Source organism: Bombus fervidus, chromosome 4, assembly GCF_041682495.2.
Source record: "Bombus fervidus isolate BK054 chromosome 4, iyBomFerv1, whole genome shotgun sequence".
In the NCBI taxonomy this organism is placed as follows: domain Eukaryota; kingdom Metazoa; phylum Arthropoda; class Insecta; order Hymenoptera; family Apidae; genus Bombus; species Bombus fervidus.
The window spans coordinates 12348247-12371079 of record NC_091520.1 but is presented as its reverse complement, the minus strand read 5'-3'; the positions used below and the strand labels follow the sequence as shown (position 1 = coordinate 12371079).

The window sequence follows — 22833 nt, the reverse complement described above, 5'->3', positions numbered from 1 at the left end:
TTCGTTCTCGCTAACTGTGCTTCTGCTTCTTGGAACATCATTTCGGGACGCGGAGAACACCTCCGCGGGAATTAATTCTGCCGAGCTGGCGCCGTCTCGTTGCCCCTTACCCGCCTCTATCCGCGAGTACTCTTCTTCGCGAGTAACTCTAGCCGCTAATTAGATCCAGTTTATTTTCTCCTTTGATTCGACCTTACGGCCGTTTGCATAAAAATCTTCAAGATCTCCAGCGATTTTGTCTAACGCGATAGTTGAAATAATACAGTCACGGAGTATACACGAGAAAATTATTTATATCAGCAAGGAGCCTGGCAATTACCGAACGACTAACTTTTAATAGTTTATTTGAACAACTGTTTTATAAAAAAAAACAAAAAACACAAAGTTCACGTACGTGTAATTTTGTTAAAAGCTCATTCATGCTACTTTGTTGCGATACGATTTGGATAAATGGTTCGTGAGATGGACGAAGTTTGGGAATTTGGGAAATTCGACGAGATAACGATGACTTCGGAAAGATATCGACGGCAGAGAGTCAAAGGTGGAGTTTTCCCAACTATCTTTCCTCCATAAATTTGGGATATTTATTTTTTTCTTCAAGTTTACATACGTATGGTAAATTAGGTGCAACGGAGTATACCCGAAAGCATATTCCACGAATCTCCCCAAAAAGCTTGCACCGAGCTGTCGCCGCCTCTCGTGCAGACCAGACCTCAGAGGTCCGTCATATGTTTGAAGACCGATAGCAAACAATCTAAAGTTAGAAGTGTATGTTCGCTGCACGAGCCGTAGGAAGGCGAAGAGAGTAAGAGAAAGATCGTAGGAGAGCAACGACGAGATTTTAAGCAATGTTTCCGACCACGACAGTAGACGCACGCGTGTGTCACTTGTTGCATTCTGATTTCGATACACGCACCAAAATAACTCTTCCCCGTGTTGGCTCTCACCCCTCTGGACGTCCCTTATCCCCTTTGCGTGCGTGCTACCGTCAGCTCGTTCCCCCAACCTTCTCTTTTACTCTACCATTACGTTTCTCTCTCTTCGTCGTTCATTCACTGCCTCCATCCTTCTTTACCACAATATTGCCCTCTCTTTTTCTACATCGTTACCTCCTCGTCTCGCTATACCTGTTCCTTTTGTAGTCATTCATTAGTGCTCCGTCTTCTTCTATCTTTCGCCCCTTTGTCGTCTCTCCCCGCCATAATCCCTGCTGGCCGCTGTATTACTCATTCTTGGACATACTCCCACTGTCTCGAAGCGAATATTCGCATCTCAGTCGCACCAACACGGTCGGCTTTTGTCGAAACGTTTTCTTCGTGTGACGGTTGCGCCGAGCCGCCAACAACGTCTCTCTCCGAGTGTCGGTTACATTATATTTCGGAGGCGTACAAGTTTCCCTTTTTCTTCTTCTTTCTTTGTCTCTTTTTTTTATTCGTCGTATGTCGTTTGCCAGGTTTTTTCCTTACGGGAAGCGTGATCGGACGGGGATCGGTAATTGGTCGTGTTGTACACGCTCGTAATTCGTGTATCAAGCACGCGCGCCGTGGACTAGGGATTAGTAGGAGTAATAGCCGATGTTGGCTTCCTATTATTTTCCGGTTTTATGGTCGTTGTACGACTACAATGTGTGTCTTTTCGATGTTTAGGGCAATTGAAGGCAGGAGACTGGAATTTGGAAACTTGTTAATATTTCGCAAATCCAAGAAATCCTCCATTTTCGCAACTTGTTTCTCGATCGTACGTTTAGTGTTCATAAATGTGTACCCTCCGGAAGAATGCGAAATTATTTTCTGTTGAACGCTTAGCGACGTTGCACCGCTTACGCCTACCGTACCTGTTTCCATAGGGTGATAAATAAAACTTCACTAAATCCTTCCACCGCAAGATCGATATATTTAATCGTGGAATCTCGGTGGAATCTCTAAGATCCTCTTCAGGTCGAATTTTATAACTTTTGTATTTTAACTTTAACTTGTAATCTTAGCTTCTTCTTCCTAATGGTTACTTATTATTGTTTCGTTATTTGTGTTACTTATTTTTTCCCGTTTTTTACCAAAGAGATCTTTCGTTCCCGCGAAACTAATAACAGACAAAGAAACGTCATAAAAAATTCTGCCAGTCTTTAAAGCCTTCTACATCCTATTTTCTACCTATACAAAATCCTTCTGTACAAATTTCCAAGAATGAAAAAAAGAAGAAATAAGAAAAATAGAAGAGGAAGGCAACAGAGAAGAGGAAAAGGATTATAAGGGCAGGGGAGCAATTAATATCAATTAATATCGAGCCCTTTGATCTGCAGCTCGTTTAACGTACTGCCCGTCGTAAATCGTTTCTTTTTCTCTTATTTCGCGTCTCGACCTCTGCTCCAAATTGCTCTTTCTCTCTGTGCTCGTGCGGTGTGCCGACCTTTTAACGTATATCCTCTGTGCGCTGCTCTTTCTTTCTGGCTGCTGCTTTTCTTCGGGCTGGCCGGTGCCTCGTGACGAGCATTCGGCCGTTTCCGGTTCCCCGGCCTCCACCAGGGGCTTCCCCTTTCGAACTTCCGCTCGTGTCTTACTACGCTTACTACGTGCCCTCCCCTCCCACACACGCGCGCCTCTCCTCTCATCTCCTATCCTCGTCCCTTTTGCCACTCGTTTAGCTTTCTCGTTTCTTTTTCTTACCCACGTCCTCCTCTTTGATCGACTTGGACGGTGCTGAAATTAAAACGAGACACCGTGGCGCTTCGAATTCTCCGCTCTGCCGGTTAATTTTCTAGAAATGTAGTTGAAGATACAACGAATGGTACCTGACAGGTACATTTTTGTTGATTACTTGATTTTAAGTAGTCACTTTAATAGTCACTCGGTGATTAAAAGGGCAAAGACACCTGAAAGTGGAAAGAACCTGTTGGATCTAAAGATATGGTGGACGAAGGCAAGTAATATGCGAATATCTCTTAATATGTTAATACTTTTAAACTTACGATGATGATAGAGAAATATCGTAGATAGATCGTAGAAGATGATAGGTGTTGAGTTTGCGAAATCACGCGAAAGGATAATTTTTACAACACGGATACGATAATAACGTAGATACTGAATTAGAAAATTGCACTCTTTTAGTCTTCGTTTAGTCTCCCCACCCTTTCTTCGTCACATTTCCATCTCTTCGAACGTCTTCTTCTTTTTTTTTTTTTTTTATCTAATACATTAAATTCAAAATGAAACCTGTCTTGAAACCGTTCGTTTAGATCGTAATTTACGCAATCGGTGTAATTGAAGATCGTAAGTGTCTCTTTTTTAATTAACAGACGTTGATAAATCATATACATTCGCGTATTTTGATTGTTTCTTCCATAAAGGATTGCGTAGATCGGCCGGAAAATTCAGCGTTCGATAAGAAGCCGATCGATCACATTTCCTTTTTCGCCGATACGATCGTTAAGCAAGGGTTGCGTAACGGTTAATTGCACGAAAGTCGCGGGGTCGATTAGGAAATTGTTGCCGCGGCGATCGTTCGTAAAAACGAGAAAGAAAGAGGAAAAAGAGGAAAGAAAGAGGGGAATAATAAAAGGAGAGACGGTTTGCCGCGCGATTGTTCGGTCGTGAGATCTCGCTTTTCGATAAGAGTGACGAGAGAGAGGCAGACGATGGGATAGAGACGAGGAAAGAAATCTGCGAGCGTCCTGCGTCGCGCACAAAACGTTTAATCATATGTCTCAGCGAATGCACACTGATAAAGTCGATCAATCATGGTTCGTCGAATCCAATCGTCCGTAATTAATCGATAGAGACGTTGTTTAATTGGCGGTGGCATTTCTGTCTGTCTTTCTCTCGCTTCTTTTTACCTGGACCGTGTCGCTTTTCATACCGCGAAATCATCGTCGTCCACTCTTTATTTCCGTGTTCTCGATTTCGTCTTTGCGAAATCGGCGAACGTTATCCTGTTGCGTCATATCGGCGAAAGAAATGTAGAAAGAAATAAAAAGCGTCGATATTTACGTTGCATCGACTCTGTACGAAGATAATATCTTTGTAACAAGCCCAAGGCTTGTCCTCTTTGCGATTACTAAGAATACGTCGATACTTTTGGCCAAATTAACATTGCGTCTTTTTTGAAAGACAATTTCATGAATTTTAATTTTCGAAAGTTACACGACTATCTTTTATTTTTTCAACAAACGATTAATCGCGGTAAATTGGATCGATTCGTCTCATGCGATTCTAGCTGCACGTTAAGTCGTGGGACTTTTGCATCAGCTTGTACAAAACGAAACACTATTAGTATTCGGAAAGTAGCGTTCCACTGATAAGCGTGCAATTCCCAAAAGGTACAAGCTTATCAGTTATTGAGTACACGCAGCGAGGTACACACCTGTCTCAAGGTAGCCTCGCGCGTGGGAGTTAAGCTGAGAACTTGTTTCGAGGATAATCTGCTTCTGTACATTATTCATCGCGGCTGTATCTGCTCGAAGACGGCATTACGTCTCGCCAGCCGGAGACCGCTTCATTATAGAGCCGACTGCCTCGATTGCTATTCCTCCTTACCAACTTTTAAGTGTCGCCTTGTTGAGGTTACGGTTGCACGAAAGGCCACTACAAGTTTCCCTACGCGATGTAGCTATTCTTAAGAGATTCGCCAGATTTACGAGGTATTATCGAGAATTCTCTTAAGCCTCAGAAACGTGAGTCAGTGGGCGATAGAATTTATGAATGTAGAACAGTAGGTGATCTCATACTTTTGAGCAACAGCGTACGTGCTCGAAGACTGTGTATTAATTCCAACCAGGTCATTGACAAATTTCTATCAAACCACCGCACATACGTCGTTATTCTTATCAGTTTTGTTAGAAGCCAAACTGAAGCCACATTTTTCTCACCACATTATTTTATACTTTGAACATTCCATTACGAATCAGCTTGCAGGAGAAGCAAACTTGCTTTTCCTACTGATATTGCATCTATCAAGACTACGATTCAGAATCTGGAAACAAATGGAACACGAAATTCCTAAAAGAAATTACACGTGGCAATCGGCTGCCTCGAGAATTACGGGATCTGCTCATAAACCTGACAACCTTTAATTCGACCACGATACGGTGTAAAGCGTTCAGGAAATTCGTTTGAGATCGTTCATCGGTAACTGGAAGTCGATGGAGAGGAGATAATCGGGAAATCGGCTTGCCAAATGCTCGCACCGAGTCGCAGACGAGCGCAGAGAAGCGGCAGAGTGAACGCTTGCGTTCAGGGAGACCGGAAACTGTCGCCTCTTCCCTCCCTCCATTCTCGTTCTTTTTCTTTCTCTGTCAGTTTCGCTGGCTCGACGATGTCCGCGTCCTCCCTTTCCTCTTGTTCCGTCTCGTTTGCACGGACGTACGGGACGGTGGACTTTCACGCAACGATCTCTGCGTTCCGATATTGCGTTGCCGCAATAATCGGCCGTTGCGAGAGAAAACTTGTGTTGTTGGGACAATCGTTTGACGGCGGTGCGGCGCGATGGCCTCGCATAATCAGCGCTGAAAGTTTTGGCGAGAAAGCCGGCGGTTATTTAACGCGTTGCTACACGCCTCCTCCCGAGTCTACGATCTTAATGGTATTATGCAATCGAACGTTTCTGCTTCGCTCGCTATTCCGAGGTTCCAGTCACAATATTTCTGCTCGTACATCGATCAAAGTGATTAAGCGATCGTTAGTGTGAATGGTTCTATTGCATCAAACGAGAGAATTGAGGCGAAGATGTTTTATGGAATTGATAAATTGACGCGTTACTTTGTTTGATATTATAGATACGATTATAAGCGTACATGTACGATGTTTCTTAATATACGTGCCAATTTCTTTAGTCTCTAAAAATAATTTCACTTCCGACGACTCAAACGTTGATTATATACTCTGCGTCCATAATTAAGAAATATACAGGAAAAGGAACTTCCAAACTTGGAATTTAATTCTCTGGATCACCTATTCTATTAATATAATAATATTCTATTTCGCGCTAGATTTTCAATCAGAACACCTGTATCTACTTCGATCGAAGTAAATAGCAGAGGATCTGAGGTTGAATCTCCGTACAGATGCATCTGGTTGGCCGGTTAGAGCGCTACTCTATCACGATCCCATCCATTTACGCGCAATCTCCATTGTCAGACGCGAGAAGCCGCGGCAGCCACGGAGGAAAGAGTTATGGGCCGTTTTCCTAGGTGATAGAAGGTGGAGCGCACCACCTTCTCCTGTTGCAGCCACGTGAACGAGCCCCGCGGTGCGACGTCACTTCCTTTACTCGGCTTCTCCTTCCATTTTTCTTTCTCTCACTGCCAGCGGGAGGAGGAGGATCGGCAGGGATCGGGCTCACCTGCCCCGCTACGGTCACTCGACTTCCGGTAACCCCAAGCGCGCGAGCGCATGGCCCACGGCCACGTAACCGTGACTTCTTCTTCTTTCGCTTCTTCTTTCCTTATTCTCTCCTTCTTTCTTCCCACCTTTTCTCGTTAATGCTTCCGCTCTCCTTTTTTGTTCGTGATCTCACGGACTCGGTTAAATTGACATTCGTTTTATCAAAGATCGTTGATCGTTCATTAACTTGTTAATTCCGCAGGTTAACGAGGTAGTAACGTTTCAAGATAATATTTGACAAGGGCATCGAGTTCTTATGATCTCTTTAAAATCGGTATATTTTTATCATTATCGTCATCGTAGATGAAATTATCCATAGAATTAATTTAAACCCATTTCTTTAATTTTTATCGATAATAGAATTAGGGAGCTCCGTTTTTCTCTACGTGACGTTTCGTTTTAATTCAGACCGGATAAATGAGAATATATTTACGTTTGGAGGCATTAAAAACGATTTGACTAAAACTAATTTCGTTCAATAAGCATTAACTTGCTGATTATGGATATTTTCGACTCGGTTACTCTTAAAACGAACCCTGATCCCGTGAAATGGAAAATTATGCAACGATCGAGCGATGCACTCGCGTGGTCATCTCCACAGTTCGTTAAATTTCTATGCTAATTAATACAAGAAACCACGGATCGCCCGAAAACGTACACTCCCTCCTCTTCGTTTTTACGATCTGAACCACGTTACGCGTCCGCTCTAATGTATTCCAACCCGAGTTTATGCCTTCGCCCGGTATTCGAACAGTCGTTAAGATTCCCCCTATTAATTAATATATGAAACTCGATGCGGGTCGAGAGGTGTTCGCTTTCGATCTCTTCAATGTTCACACCTGCGTACCTCGCCTGGAACAGCTCCGCGAAACTACCGGTTTCATCCCATAAACGTTAATCTTGCACGAAGATTGTCGTATTCTATTTAAGCCTGATTGCCCTTTCAATTATTCGTTCGATAAACCGCGAAATAACGGACACGCGCCGCTTACATCGAGAACGAAGAGGAAATTTTCTTACGCGAAGAACTCTTCCCCATGCTGTTCATCTCGCAAGTATCAAAATTTATCATAATTGTGTATCGCTTTGCAAAGTCACGAAGGATCAAAGAAGCGACTTTCAGATGTCCGAAAGAGAACGAAACGATTTCTGTTTATCGCGTCTCATCGTAAGAACTACCTCGCGTCCATATATCTCGTAAATAAAATCTCGTTGGGAAAGGGGAGGAAAAAGTAGCGGCGAGGAGGAATAGGGATAAAAATGCGGAGTAAATGAGCGAAAAAGATAGGTATAAAGGCAAAGTCGAAGGAAGTGACGTGTTACGGATAGGCTATCCTACGGTTCTCCTAAGGAGCAGTTTCCAGCGGCGAGGAAAGGAGCACGGCCTGCTGCTGTTTGTATCTCCCTTCCTCGGTCTCTCTTTCGTGCCTTATAAGTTTATGCGTTCTCACGCTCTCCATCCCACCTCTACGTTTAAACTATACCTTCTGCGCGCGGTCGCGCGCCTCTTTGAAACACTCTGCCTTCGTCTCCTTCCTTTTTTCGTTGCTCTAGAATGCCAACGTCTACCGTGCTCCTTAATAAGTTCGCAGCAAGCGTACAGTACGAATGGAACTTTTCTCAGTTTACGAGGAAAAGCTGCAAGGATACGAATTGACGTTCTGATAATTTCGTTAAGCGAAGATTTAATCCTCTGGTCGTTGGTAAAGATCGCGGTGGATTTAATTGGTGGAATGTAGTCTGCGAATAAATATGGATATCGCGAATATCATATAATACTACGTATGTATTTATTAGCTCTTGCCTTTCAGCTTCGACAGACTTTCGATTTTAGACACGACTCCTTGCAAATTATATGTAACTGCTTTCCTTACTTTCTTACTCGAATTTCATTCCATTATATAAAATTCTTGTTTGCTTTCTTTCTGTCGCTATTAATTATCGCTACGGAAACTTTGCCCGAGTAATTTAATCAATCGTAAACTCTTAGCTACCTGCTAACAATCATATTGTACGATACGAAAGACTTCAATATCGCGTTCGTTCGAATTGGTATTTCCTTTAAAAAAAAAAAAAAAAAATATATATACCTCGTTCAGTTGCAGACGTTGTAGCCGACTTCGTAACTCAAACTACGTATCAATACAGTATACAATATCATATAAAACATTTATGGCGAAGTGCGATGTACGAAGAGGGTTCGTACCCTAGAAAACTCTGTCGGAATAACTGTTCGAAGGTGCAGGAGGCTTCCGATCGCGATCGAGCGGGCTCCACGCGCTTACACGCGTTCATTGTATATCGGGTTGCCTCGCAACGCGCATCAGCTCTTCCTAGTTATAATAAACGGCGTAAAAAACGCGAGCAAAAACCTGCCTAGCCTTCGGCAAGTGTACACCATGGAACAGCTTCTGCTCTCTATCACCGAGTCCATCCTCTGCCTCTCGTTTCTTCCCCTCCGAACTTACATATCGTTCCCCTTTCTCCACTTCTCGTTTTCTCTCCTCTTCCCTCTCTCCATAGAACTCACCGTAGGTGTTGTTGTTGTTGTTGCTGCTGCTGCTGTTGGCATCTGCCGGACAGGCTACTTCCTTCCTCTCGCGGTCATCTCGTTCCTTCTTTCTCTCTCTCTCTCTTTCTCTCTATCTCTTCTACTTTTTCGATCACTCGTGAATCCCAACCTTTCACTCTACCGCTGTTACCTTCTTTATGCTTCTTTATCATTCTGCGTGTCATTTCTTCCCTGAAACCGCGCATACACTTATAGCCTCCTCATGGCCGGCTCTCGTCTCATTATTCTGGAAGATGCTGGCTGCTCTCCTTGCTTTTTCGTTCCACCGCCTCCTTCTCTGTTCCTGCGTCCGTCTCTCTCTACCTTCCGCTTTATTAATATCCACCGCTGGCTGATCGACGGTTACGATTTTCTCGCGCTGCCTTCCGGGTTCTCGGCCATGCAGCCGCGCGCGGATTATAGACCCGCGACCGAGAGCGGATTTGTGAATGGGACGAACCAGGTCGGCCTCTCTTCGGATACTCTGCTCGATCAGATAATCGTTTAACTCGACGATCTTTCTCTTTTCGGTTCGATGTTCGGAAGAAGATAGGTTCGTGTAGAATGACTCCAATGGTCAAAGGGAAGTACGATCAACGACTGATCGGAGTGCAAAAATCTTCGATGAATAGCAAAACGGAAGGAACTCCGGTGCCAATGCAAGCCAGCGAGGTAAATTCATTCCCACGGTGTGTAGCAAACACGAAACCAGTCGAGGCAAATAAAAGTCATCGAAACGAGCTGTCACACGATTTTATCTGCTATTTAATAATACTGTATTACTTACAATTATCTTCCCTCTTAAAAAGAAAGAGAACCGGCCTTGCTCTATTCCTCGAATAGCGCGCAACTTCGATCGATCCGAGCAACGCGAATCTAAAAATCATGAAATCAAATGAAAAATCTGATTTTTTTTCTCTCTCGTTCCATTCACCCTCGCTCGAGTCTGTGACGAATATATTCGCCTGCGGTCCGGTTGTTTATCGGTTGCCGCACCTGTTGCCCGTGATTAGAGGCAAGATCCGGACTCTACAAAGTCGGCGGAACGTTTCCCAGCTAATTTATCGAAACGAATGCCGCGCAACCGGTTGGCAAAGAAGGTTGACCGCTGGGAGGAGGGTCTCGCGCGTATACTCTAAACTCTAAGTTAAACGGAGTAAAACGCGCCTGAATGGATAAAAATTTCCGACATCGTTTCGTAATTGTATGATAGGACGCTTGACATCTTTCGTTTTTCATTAAGCGATACGAAGAGATTCGATCTATCGATTTGAATATTGCGTTACGTTACATCGGTAAGATTCAATTTTAGATTAGAATATTTTGTAGAAACGATTAGAAAATCCTGGAAATTATTTATTCCTCCGGTATGTCGGATGTCATACGAAAATTGATGAAAATTTTCCACGTACGTGCTCGTGTTAAGCTAATAATTGCTTACGATATATCGCGTGTATGTTTTATCCAGCTTCTACGTCGAAAATTTCCATTCGTTTAGAAGCGTGATACGCGTGATCGAATCGGAGAATGGTATTTTTTTTAAGACAGACTCCTCTGGTTTCCGAATCACGCGTCTTAATGTTTGCACAAGCCTCGAACATGATTGACACTGATTTATATTGCGCTTTATTATGCACGGTTGCTAGTGGTAATACCAGCTGGCTGCCTAATCTCTCCCTGCGAAGCGTCTCTGCAACGGATTCATAAATCATGCAGCAATCGTGGCTCTGTTCGAGTCCACTCCATTTCTAATAGCTTTCTAATTATTCTGTGTCACCCTTGATTGCCAATTAGCAATAAACCACGCTCTACTTACCCTGGATAACTAGCGTTCCGTTCGATCTTATCTCTGTCTTATTTTCTTGAAAAGTTCTTCGAAATAATCGAATCCACAAGCTTGTAATAGCCCTGCAAGTATGGCGTTACGTTGATTTTAATAAAACTTTGTAGATTTATTTATTTATTTACATATTCGTATACCTATACGGAAAGAAAAATCCTTTGGGATAACATTAACGGCTCGGGAGCGTTGACAAGTGATCTCTTAAAAGAGTACACGATGTTACCGAAGAAATCGATGTAGCGTACTTGTTGCACGATTTAACTTCTTCCGAGGCGAGAAGCCTTTAGTCGATAGGAAACGATACTGTACTATTTCGAACCTGACAGTACGGACTAATACGAACTCAAATTACCGAGTCAAATTGCAGACGAGATTGAAGCAAAAAACGGTACAGCATACGCAATGTATCGTGGAAACATGTTGATATTCCGAATACGAGATCTCTTGGCTTTAAGCATCTTAGTTGCAATAACTGGAATGTGAGAAAAGAGGCTGACAGTAAAATAAATACCCAAGTCGCAATTGTTTAATTTATAGTCTATACTCGCAGTCTCTACAGTAATATTTTTATTGGCCATCGATTAGGTATATTTAGAGGGTGAAATGTTAAGGGTAAATAAATATTTCCTGAAATATTTTGGGAAATATTTTGAAGTAGTAAGATTGTGTGGATGAAATCCTGGATGAAATGTGATTCGATCCTATCGCAACAAACTTTTACACCAAGTACTTTCAATATCGATTATTACGATTATTCCTCGAAATGTAATAACGTTTCAAGGATATCAAGCTACTTTTAAAACAGTGACTCATCACGTTTCGGAAATGATCGGATCACCGTACCAATCATCTTCGGATCATTATTAAAAAATCAGCGTTTCCTTCTAAAACGAGAAGAAGAAGAAGAGGAGAAGGAGGAGGAGGAGGAGGACGACGACGACGACGACGACGAAAAGGATGAAAAAAGAAGGTAGAGCGATTCCATTCAAGATCTACTCGCGTCAGGGCACGGAAGTCGCCTCGTAATACTCGGCAGCCCGGTTTTCAGAGGAATAATCGACGAGAATACGTAGCATTCGGTGGAAGGCGAGACGTAATTACGCCGTACGCTCGAACGCAAACACTATTTAACAACGTCGGTAATTTCTGCTTGTCCCTCCGCCTTTCCCGCGCCACACGCTCTCAGCTCGAGGATGTTGCCTCGCGGTGATTAATGTGAAACTTCTTGCTCGCGGGCAAGGCTAAAAATTTCTTACGGGACGCATTTCCGGCAGTGCGAGACCATTCATAAACTCGCCACTCGATATCCAGCGGACACGATGGAGAAAACTTTTACTCGTAGCGAAGCTAATCGCGTTGAAAGCCAACTTTATTTCGCAGCGTAGAAGCAACTTTAGGTAGGTTTTTTTGTCGAGTCAGGTGACTACGTTGTGTCGTATCGGGCAAGCGATGGTAATATCAATTGTCATGGTATTCGAGCCGAAGCAAATTGATGTAATGAAAAGATGAAAGATATCATAAATTTGCAAATTTTTTATCGACAATAAAGAAACCCGTGTATGCCGAAGAATGAGATTCGTCGCGTCATTGACCAATAGCGACATAGTGTAACCACTATACTATGTATATTCCTTTAGAAAGTGACGCGAGGATCGAACGATAATTAACATCATCTTTAACGAGAGTTATATCTTTTAATACGAAAGAGCGTGGCAGTCACGCTAGAAGCATCGAATATTCCAGAATCTTGTACAGCTGAAACAAGCCTCGAACGAGGTTCCAGATGCTTCGTAGGACAGTAGTTTAAAACAGACATCTGAATTAATTAAACGATTGCAGAGACTGGCTTTTCCTTTCGTCGTCGTTTAGTGTACGTTTCGTCGTAGTATAGCGAGACGATGCGTTCTAATCGTTATTGTAATTTGTTCGACAATGCGTAACGTACAGCATACCGCGAAATAATTTCTATGTGGATGTTCCAACTGTCTCGACAAAAAGAGAACGTTAAGAAACGAATACTCGGTAAAAATTGGGCAAGAAAGAAACGAGAAGCATCGTCGGACTCCATTCACAAAAGCGAAGCGTAGCACGCGAAACCTCCTCGGGGATTCATTCATCGGGCATTCCTCCCCCGCACGTGTTGCCGGGGAAAACCGCCCCCGGTGTTGGAGGGACGCGTCAGAAAATCTTGGCGCGAGCGAGATCGTCGGCCCGTGAATAGTATTCTTTTGCGGTCGTCGCGACGTCAGCGGCAGCGAGAGGCAGAAGGAAAAGCGTAGCTGGTTGGTGGGGGCAGTTTCAGCCGGGCAGACTACACGGTTGAAACGTGTGGCTGAGGCATGAATGAACGAGCCGACCGAATGAAGGAATGGTCTGGTCTATGTCTGTGTCTATCCATGAGGAGCCTCGTACACTCTCTCGTGCGATCATCTTTAACCTATGGAGCAACGAGGACAAATATATATAACCCGCGCTTGTTAGAGAGGAAAGATGATCGAGAAAAAAAAAGAAGAGAGATATATGTAGATGCGTACGCCTAGAAGAAGACGAAACGATAGGAACGTAAGAGAGGAGGATGGAAGTATTGGAGAAAAAGAGATTCAAAGGGAGACGAAGGTACGTAGGAAGAGGAAGAAGGATAGAGTAGCGTGTAATTGAGGAAGATGACGAAGGTAGTATAAAGAAGGAAAGAAAAAGGTTGGGAGTGGGAGAATCGTGGTGGTAGGAACGAGACGGGAAGCGGGTGGTCGTGTGCGCCGACGCCAGTGTGAGTTTGCCGCGTCGCGTCGACGGGAGAGTATTCATTCATAAAACTAAGCGAGGAGTGAGGCTAAGCCAGCGTGCACCGGGATTGGTGGGGACCCGACACCGGGAGAGATCGTCTCTCCTCTCTCTTTTTCTCTTCTTCGCGCGCTCGTTCTCTCTATCGGCCGATCGTCTCTTCTTTGTCTCTACCGATCGTGTGTTTCCTCGGTATATCGTTACCTTGGCGTTTTGCTCGTGAATCCTCGTGTTTGCTTTTCTTTGTCGCTTGTGACCCGTTTCTTCGGACAAACTCGCTTTTCTCAGTAAGTTTTCCGATTTGCGTCATTCGTTTTAATACGCGGTGTTTCCAAAGTTTTGCAAATTTCCAAAAACCCGGATCGCACGATCCGTTGCCGTCTGTATAGATGCAACGGGAGCGATCGTATCCAATTTGCTATACGTATATCCATTTTCTCTGTCCTTTTCCCCTCTCGAAGTCATATTTGGCTCGGTACACGCAGACCCGCAACGATCTCCGTTATCTCGTCAGCCAGCCAACGAGCGAATCTACGCGATTCAACGGGCCGAAGGACAAGGAATAACCCACGGTGCTTGTCCACCTCCGCCGTCGGCTCCGCCGCCACGTCCCCCACGGCCCGTTGCCTCGAATAAACTCTCTCGATCCCCTCTCTGCCCTCACGACCGTGTCTCTTCGCCTCTTCTGTTCTTCCCTCCACCATACACGATCCTATCCTCCTCCTTTTCCTCCTTCTCCTCATTCTCCTCCACCTCTTCTTCCATGTCCTCTTCGTCCAGCTGGCTCGCTCGCTCGAACTTCTTCCTCTACCTCCTCTCTCTTCTACGCTACCTCTTCTTCATCTGGGTTCCTGCCCTGCGTCTCTCTCTCCTTGCGTACGCACTTACCTGCGGAACGCGGTCGTACGTGCTCGACGGTGGCGCTTCGGCCTGACGAACCAACGAACCGCTCTTCCACCACCAAGATCGCGCCCGATCTTCCATCTAGATCATCCGAAAAATATCTTCACTCTCGAGGAACTCTCGTATTATATCCGATCACAGTGGTGTTCTTCTATGTTACCATACGTATATCGTCGTTTGTCGTTTCGTTCGTTTGTGTGTCTTCGTCGAGTTCCACGTGTGTGCGCACGATCGGCAAGGCGCCAGTGAGAGAGCGGATCGAAACGAGCTACGGCCCGATTCCAAGGATCGAAAAATCGTGGCACGGCTCGCGAGGACGTCGCGAACTGGAAGCTCTCCTCGCGTATTTTCGGAGCCAGGTCCCCGCGATCGAGCCTCCTCTGCTTCCGCTCCGGTGTCCCCCCTCTTCTTTCACCAGTCATGGTTGCGCAAGCAGGTATTCGGAAATAGCCCGGTGGGTCGCGGTTATGAATTGATAGCAAACACATGCTGGACACTACGCGCGGACCGGCTTGCAAGACGCGAGGAGTCGCCTCGTGTGTTTCTCTTCGTCGTTCCTGCCAGTCGTAGCCGAGTTCGACCAGTTTCTTCGCCGAGCTGCTCACCTGCCGTCTTTACAGAGAGACCTGCCATGGCTCGCGGTCTCGTTCTTCTCGAAACCGTGCCTTTGCTTATCGACAATGTTCGATAACGTCTAAAGTTTACAGCAAGTCGAAGATTTTCTGATCGCGAAGACTTTCTCTCGACTCTGCTCCGTCACACAGCACCAGACGATACTCGAGAACGATCATTTTTGAACGTTGATCGTTGTTTGGAAATTCGATGAAAGTTTTCATTCGCGAACCAGCATTTCGAAATAGTGTGTAGAATAGTGTGAGAGAAGTTCTTAACGGCAAGCTCAGCTTCTGTCAGACCACTGATGCTCCATTGACAGCTCGCGTCATCGACCACTCGAACCGCCGACACCTTGAGGATCTAGCATGGGCTAAAAGAGAATTTTCGATTCCGTCATCGACTCCCTTTTCGCAATTATTGTTCGCGATGCCGTGACCGATCGAAGTTCGATCGTTCGATCGACGAGCAACGAACGTTTGCCCCGATGGAACCGGCGATCGTACCACAACCGAGACGAGTTCAGTTCAACCCCCTACTTGTTGTGTTACTTTCCATCCAAGTGATGTAATAGAGGCGCGTTCGCGCGCGATACACGCCACAGGGAAATACAAAAGACGCAAAGTGAATGACAGTGATCCGGGAATTCGTGTATGTACAGTGAGCACGCGAGGACAGCACTCATGTACGTTGACTACGGCGGCGACGCTTATGCCGGAATGGGAATCAAGGCCATGAAGTCCTTCGCCAGGCCCAGAGGTATGGAACCGAGCAAACGCGATCGTCCACGTCCTTCTTTCAGCGTGCAACTTTTCGCGTTTATGGCTTCTTTTCCATTCCTGCGGTTAAGAAAGATACTTTTTACCTTTTTTTGCTACCATTACGTACCGAGGTAGTACTACGACTTTTTTTGCCATACGGAGTATTTTTTTTTTCTTTTCAGGATTTTTGGGACGTAGTGTACTATGTTTTACTTTGGAAATTTTATCATTTTTATGTATATATTATCTTTCCTTTTTTCCTCTTTCTATTTTGGTTAATGTAGTACATGCGATGCACTGATGTTATTAATGTATTATGTATCTTTGCAACGCAATACTACATTTTCTTTTGGAAATATCGTCGATGATAGATATTACTTTTTATGCTGTCAACGCAATACCACGCGATACTTTGTTCATCTAATTTCGTTGACGAAATGTTACAAACTGTTATTCGGCAAATTATTGTGCAAGAAAACCTAGTTAGTGTTTCTTATTTTCTACGTACATTTTATCTACAATTTAAAAGTGAAGAATGTAATTCGTTTGATTCGTCGATTAACAGTAAAGTCGGTTGAATTAATATCGTTAATAAGATTTTCGAAATTTTAATTGACAAATTATCGCGCAACGGTATCTAGGTGTCGATAAACCTCAATGTCTATAGATTATCTTTAAACTGTATACGTAGAAACAAAAATGGACTTTGCTACTTTCAATATACGTATTTATCTACGATTTAAAAACGTGAAAATGAATTCAAGAATTACGCGGTTACTAAATTTATGAATGAAGAAAGTCGAACCAAGACGCGTCGATTCGCAGTAAAGCTCCGTGGCACGCTTCTCCCCGTTGAAAGTTAACCCTGACAGTCAGGCCAGTCGTCTCGTAATCATTCAGACTCGCGACGGATTAACGTGACGAATAGTTAGGCGCGCGAACGTGACTTAGGCTCGGACAGATTGTAACAGATGTGGAGACCGTAGCAGTGCAACCTGCATCCCGGTCGCATATGCACTTCCTGCAGTTGGAGGGACTCTCTTTCGTGGGGAAGGGAGTCTTGTTCCAGAAGTGGCCGACCCTTGACCCTGACACGCTTCCTCTTGCTCTGCGAGCACGGGCCATTTCTCTTTTGCAACTAGATATTGGGGAAATAGCGGCTTCCAATTAACGAGATTTCTTTACGTTTCGTCACAGAAACTCGATACAAAATTTAATCTCGGACACGAAGTCGAGTATTTCAGGCGGCGGATGAATTTTAAAATTTTGCTATCAGAATGTTTAATTAAATATGTAATTTAGCGTTTTACTCTTTGATTAGAAACTGACTCGTTGAGTTTGCATCGTACACGTTCATTAATCTCTTCGGAGATAGATTTATTGAGATCGGGAAAAGATAATTGTCTTTTATTTTTCACTTACGTCTATCTAAAAAGATTTTGATTAACGCGAAACAAGATAGATACGTAATTGGAATTTTAATGCCAATGTTTAAGGCATTGCGTTTTATATCTTTTGCAGTGCTTCTTGAACCAAACGTTATCCAGCGTTAACATCCAGCAACGTAATATATTAGCGCTCCTCAACAGCATGAAAAGTACAATTCTGATCCTAAATCGATAACATCGATCTGCCATATAAATCACCTCTTTAACACTAACCTTACCAGACCCGGACAAATGACCGGTTTTAATATTTAATTTAAAATTACGCGTTCGTCGTTACTTCTTTTGTTCGTCCAACTTTATGTAAATTGTTCTATCAAGAAAAATCAAGAAATCGATTAATCGGATAACAAAAGAATTTACATAAGGTTAGACGAACGTAGGAAATAACAAGGAATGTACAATTTTTAATTAAATATCGAAACCGGTCTTTGTGACCGGGCCTGGTGAGGTTAACGTTGATCTCATGTCTCTGAAAGAATTATCGACAAAAACGATGTAACCGAGATCGAATTATAATACTTTTTACGTTGCATTTAAGCGCAATAGCGATGCGTACACGGTTATCTTCTACTCGAAACTTGTACTCGATGTACATCTACTGAAACGCGCGGCTTAATGATAAATCTCACGGGTGGATTACACCCGTTGTACACGCGTGCTCGTTCGCGAACGCAAGTCGAGGCTGCTTCGCCTCCTAAGTAGGGGATATCTCGAGCGAAGAAGCTATCCGGCGATGCTGCTGCTTCCTGGCAACCGGTTCCAGCGAATGGCTTGATCCGTTTTGTTCATGTAGATATCACCGAGAACCGAAGACGGATTCGAGTGGATCTCGCTCCTCCTTTCCATCGACTCGCCTTTGAAGTTGTACCGAGTCACACGAGTCACGTATTTTTATCTATTCGTATCTTCGTTTCTAACAGATCGAGTTCGGACTTTTCTACGCTTGCAAACGAAGTGAAATCAAATCTCGCGTCTAATCTCTCATTTATTTACTTCATTTTCGTATGGGTCTTAGTTTCTTGAGAGGATTCGGATAGATATCGATTGAGATATGAACAGAATTCATCTTCAATTAGTTTGGTTTCATTAACATTTTCGATCCGAGATGATTTCAAAGCTACGATGAATATCGTTACGAATAAATATTTCCATGTGCAGAGGCATAACGATTTGAATTATTATGAACATTTTTGAAACTTAACACCAGATGTCTACAGAAATAGAAAATGATCATCTTCTTAACTGATCTTGACGAATGTTTTTATAAATTATATCTTCGAATCGGTGGCTGAAAAAGGAATTTCCTATTATCTCAAGTACAGAGAAACGCGTAGCTACATTTCTCTGAAAATATACGTTTTCTTTTTCTTTTTAAATATCGCAAGTGATTCGATATATAAAAATATTGGTCGATTCGTAAGTCATTTTATCCCTGTTTGTCCTTTCACCGATAAAACAATCGTTGAGTCGTTAATAAAAATTCGTTTCTCCACCTAACAATATTACAGTCAGTTGTTCGTTTAACAGTACACGAAACATTTTGCGCTAATTGCGGTTTCGGTCGAGGCAATTTGCGTCGTGGCGAACGATCCGATTGGTCGTGATCTCGTTTCGATCACGAACGCGTGCGATCGGTCGCGGATAACGAGAACTGTGGCAAAAAAGAAGGGAGAAAGAAACGGGGCCTGTACGTACGTATCGTTGTTTTATCGTGATTCACGGAGTGCAACCGGCGGAGAGGGACTTTGAAAAATATTCCGCGTGTAATTTCCCTGTGGTAGATTACAGCCAGTCGAGACGAAAACCGGCGGCGACCTCGTGAATTAATAACGCCGCGAAATGAGAAAGTAATGGTCCGTTTCGATACCAATTGCCGTGATACCAATGCACATTTCGATCGATCATTTCGAGAAACTGGTAGCCCTTGTTTAACCCTCTCACATTCTTTCGAATCGTTTTCGATTCGATGCTACTTTTCGCAGCAAGAAAATTATCGTCGTAAATTTTTAGTATTCGCTTACAAAGAAATAAAATAAAATAAAATAAAATAGACGTCTAACGATATAATTTTTGGACGTTTTAGACACTTGTTACGACGAAAGATAAAATGGAAATATAACAATTCTAAGCGTACAGTAGCGCTGGCTAGAATTTATTTTGATACAAGTACTCGTATGATTTTGAGTCTGACGAAACTAGAAACTATAAGAAGGAAGGAGGAAAAGAGTTGGACAGAGTCTGGAATAAAAACGAGTGACGGGAGATTTTCGCCACGAGCGACATACCTGCGTATGAAATCATAGAACAATAATATATCATTCGTCGAGCAGCTTTCTATTAATAATCTCCGTTCGACTGCGTCAAAGTCGGTCAATAAAATCGATCGTTCGAACCAATTCTGGATCGATCGATCCGTCGTTCTATTGCTTATCGATCCTGTCCAAATTTAGATCTCCATTGCAAACTATACAAACTACCCAACTACATACGCGGTAAGAAAACAAAAACTTGCATTAAGAATAATAATTTATATCGAGATAAATAAAATTATTACTTTATAATAGAAAAAATGATTATTTATTTCGATATAGGAATTTTCCACGAGAAATATATAATACACGAGATATCTTCCATTTGAAAATCTATAAATTCGTACCTGGCCTGTTCGCCTATCGATACGTTCAAACGATGATTTCTCACGATACACATGCGTATAATTAAGTTCGTAATGCTGGTCATTCTGTGGCTCTTATCTCGAGCACGGCGTCCCTTTGTGGCTGCTAATTGGCGAACCATTTAATATTCGATAGCCTGGCGAGTTTTCTCGTGGAAAAGCTACGGTAACGAAGCTCTTAGAGCGAACGCAGCGAAACGATAAACGATTCAGCGTAATCGGCCGTTTTATCTGCCAGTGGGCTCGAAGAGAGTAGCCAACCGGCTAATCAACATGGCTACGATAATTGGTCCATACGTCGCAACGCGTCGTCGTCGTAAGTACCACAGTTTTAGGAGTCTGTGTTTCAGCTTCGTTCACACACGGACGCATACTCGTGGTTGGAATTTGTCGCTCGATGACGTATCGGAGCGTCTCAGGAAGTTGGCATGGTGTGCATGCACGTTATCACGGGACGCACGCCGTCAGGACACGATATCTCGGTGAAACACGCGGTTTCTTGATAATCGCCGCGGTTAACAATGCCGCTGCCACTTGTTGCCCGTACTTTCCTCCCTCTGGTGATCTTTTTGCACAGTTAACTTCGTGGAATTCGACGAATTGAATAACGATGGCTCGCGAGGATCGGTATTAGGGCGATTTTCACGCATAGAAATAGGCCGTGGAATCTCGTTTTAAGGATATTAAAAGGCCGCTCTACGCGCTGAAATATGTTGCGATGCGTGCATCGACAGTTAGGCTTCATAAAATTTGCATCAGTTTCAGTTTACCTGCGCATTAGCGATTCTTTTCAGTTCGTGGTGCGATACCAACGTTGAAACACGCGTTTCAAAATGTCCGATCATTTCCCAAGTTCTATTATCGTTAATAGGAGGTACGTTGATTGTAAAAAGATAAAAAGTTAAAGGCTAGAAAGAAACGGGCGAGACGTTGGTTAATCGAGAGAAACGGATCTTCCAATTCTGCGTTATCAACGATATCGAGAATGAACGAACCGAGGGATCGTAGGAAATAGTTGCGTACGGATGATTCTGCTTTTCAACGCGTATTGGACAAAGTTCGCCTAAGAATCGGAAAACAAAGTACAATCGCGAGAGACGAGACCTTCTGCGACGCGAACATCTTTAGCCATTTATTTTAAAACGAAAGAGCTTTGCTAGATACAAATCAAATGATTCCTTTCGATAGGAAATTTATTTCCTACAGAATTATAAAAAATTCTAAGGCTTCCTTTATATATACCTATATATCGAATAGAGTTTTAAATAGAATAACATCTGCACCTTTATTTAAATTAATTTGAATGAATTTTGCAGCTTGATAATTATATAGATGCCGAAGATTTTCATGAAAATTTTACTACACCAAAAGAATATCAGAACATCATAACTACATCCTTAGAATATCAAAACATCCAAATGTGCGAACCCTATTAATTTCTTTGCTGAATTTAAAGATCTACGGATTTTCCCATAGATTCATCCCATAGATAGACCTATCGAGATGCTGTCCCAGTCGTTATCTTGACTCGCAAATCACAGTGTTTCCCGCATTTCCGCCACTAGTTGCGTCCATTTAACTGATTTAACTAGCACGACACCGATCATTAGCGACATTAATAACACGCCATAAGGATTCGTACTTTCGCCGATTAGACGTTAATTATTAAGCGTAACACGCTCGTTGTCCGTTCTTATCGTGCCGAGACACGCGGTTTCGCGATAATCAACAATGTCGCCAGAGTGCTCGTTAACATGGTCGTCATTATCGAGCCGCGATTCGGACCAAGGGCTGCCCCTTCGTGCCGCACTGCTTTTTTTTTATCTCTCGCGTTACCCACAGGATTATATCGTGGTCCTGGCTTTCGGTTCGTTCCGACGCAGACCACCGTACAATCTCTTTTAAACGAGATAACACGTGGCTACGGTTTCACAAAGATGGCAAACTTCCATGGAAAGGTTTGTAGAATTCAATCGGAGGATAATTTCGGTCGTATTGTAATAAAACTCGCTCTGAACATCGAAACGATACAGATCAATGGAAAACAGGATATTACAAGCGGTAGAGAAGTGCGATGGTGTTGTAAACGTTGGATTTCTTGCAATTTGTCGCAGAATTTACCATTTACCATTTTACCATTTGAGATCGTATCGTCTCTTGGAATTATGGAAACGAATCGTTCGATTTTAGAGAAATTGCACGCTGATCGTGTGACTAGAATTCTACTTACCGTACAGTGTCTCTTAAATGGAAGAACACGTGGTTTTACGAAGATTTGCAAAGCGAAAGTCGATAGAATTGAATTAAAATCGAAATGTTACGAATGAACGGAAAATGAGATGTTAGAAATAGTAGAGAAACGCGTTGGTATTATAAACGTTATATCTTTTGCAATTTATAATCGTGCAATTACCATCGTCCGGCAATAGGTAAAATTATGGAAGTAAATAAATTTGCTTTTAGAGAAGTGGAACGCTAATCATACAACTGGGATTGTAATAAACGTACAATCTTTCTTGAAACCAGATAGTACGTGGTTAGAGTTTTACAAATATGGCAATCTTCCGTGATAAAGTTTGCAGAATTGAATTAAATGGACTGTTTTCACTGTTACAAATAGTAAAGAAATCTAGTGTGATATTATAAACATTATGTTTTTCGTAATTTATCTTAACATTCATCGTTATTCGCAGCAACTCCTGGCGATAACTGGAATTATGAAAATGAATCACATGCTTTTACAGAAGTTGAACGCTAATCATATACCTGGCAGAGAACGAAATCGAGAAAATACAATATTTCAAAACAAACACGCTTGAAATATCCGTACGAATAAATTTGTTTAATCTCTATCATCTACAGGATTTCAAAAATGAAATAGTACGA

The 22833-nt window shown here is 43.0% G+C and overlaps 1 protein-coding gene and 1 long non-coding RNA gene across 6 annotated transcripts in view; one reads left to right on the top strand and one right to left on the bottom strand.

The window, feature by feature from the left end:
• The window catches only part of Pnt (ETS transcription factor pointed), a 144176-nt gene that overhangs the window by 68663 nt on the left and 52680 nt on the right, over positions 1–22833 (top strand). Inside the window, exon 1 of one of the 5 annotated variants that reach the window (XM_072001468.1) lies at positions 14849–15823. The exons of the other annotated variants lie outside the window; for them this stretch is intronic. Coding sequence (XP_071857569.1) covers positions 15718–15823 — 106 coding nt within the window. The 5' untranslated portion in view covers positions 14849–15717. Of the gene's footprint in view, positions 1–14848; positions 15824–22833 lie in introns of those variants that run through there. 5 annotated transcript variants of the gene reach the window in all.
• Positions 11288–14270, bottom strand: LOC139986271 (uncharacterized). The gene is made up of 3 exons (XR_011799602.1): positions 13754–14270; positions 12666–13205; positions 11288–12614 (listed from the first exon to the last, which is right to left on the bottom strand). It is a non-coding gene; the product is annotated as an uncharacterized lncRNA (long non-coding RNA).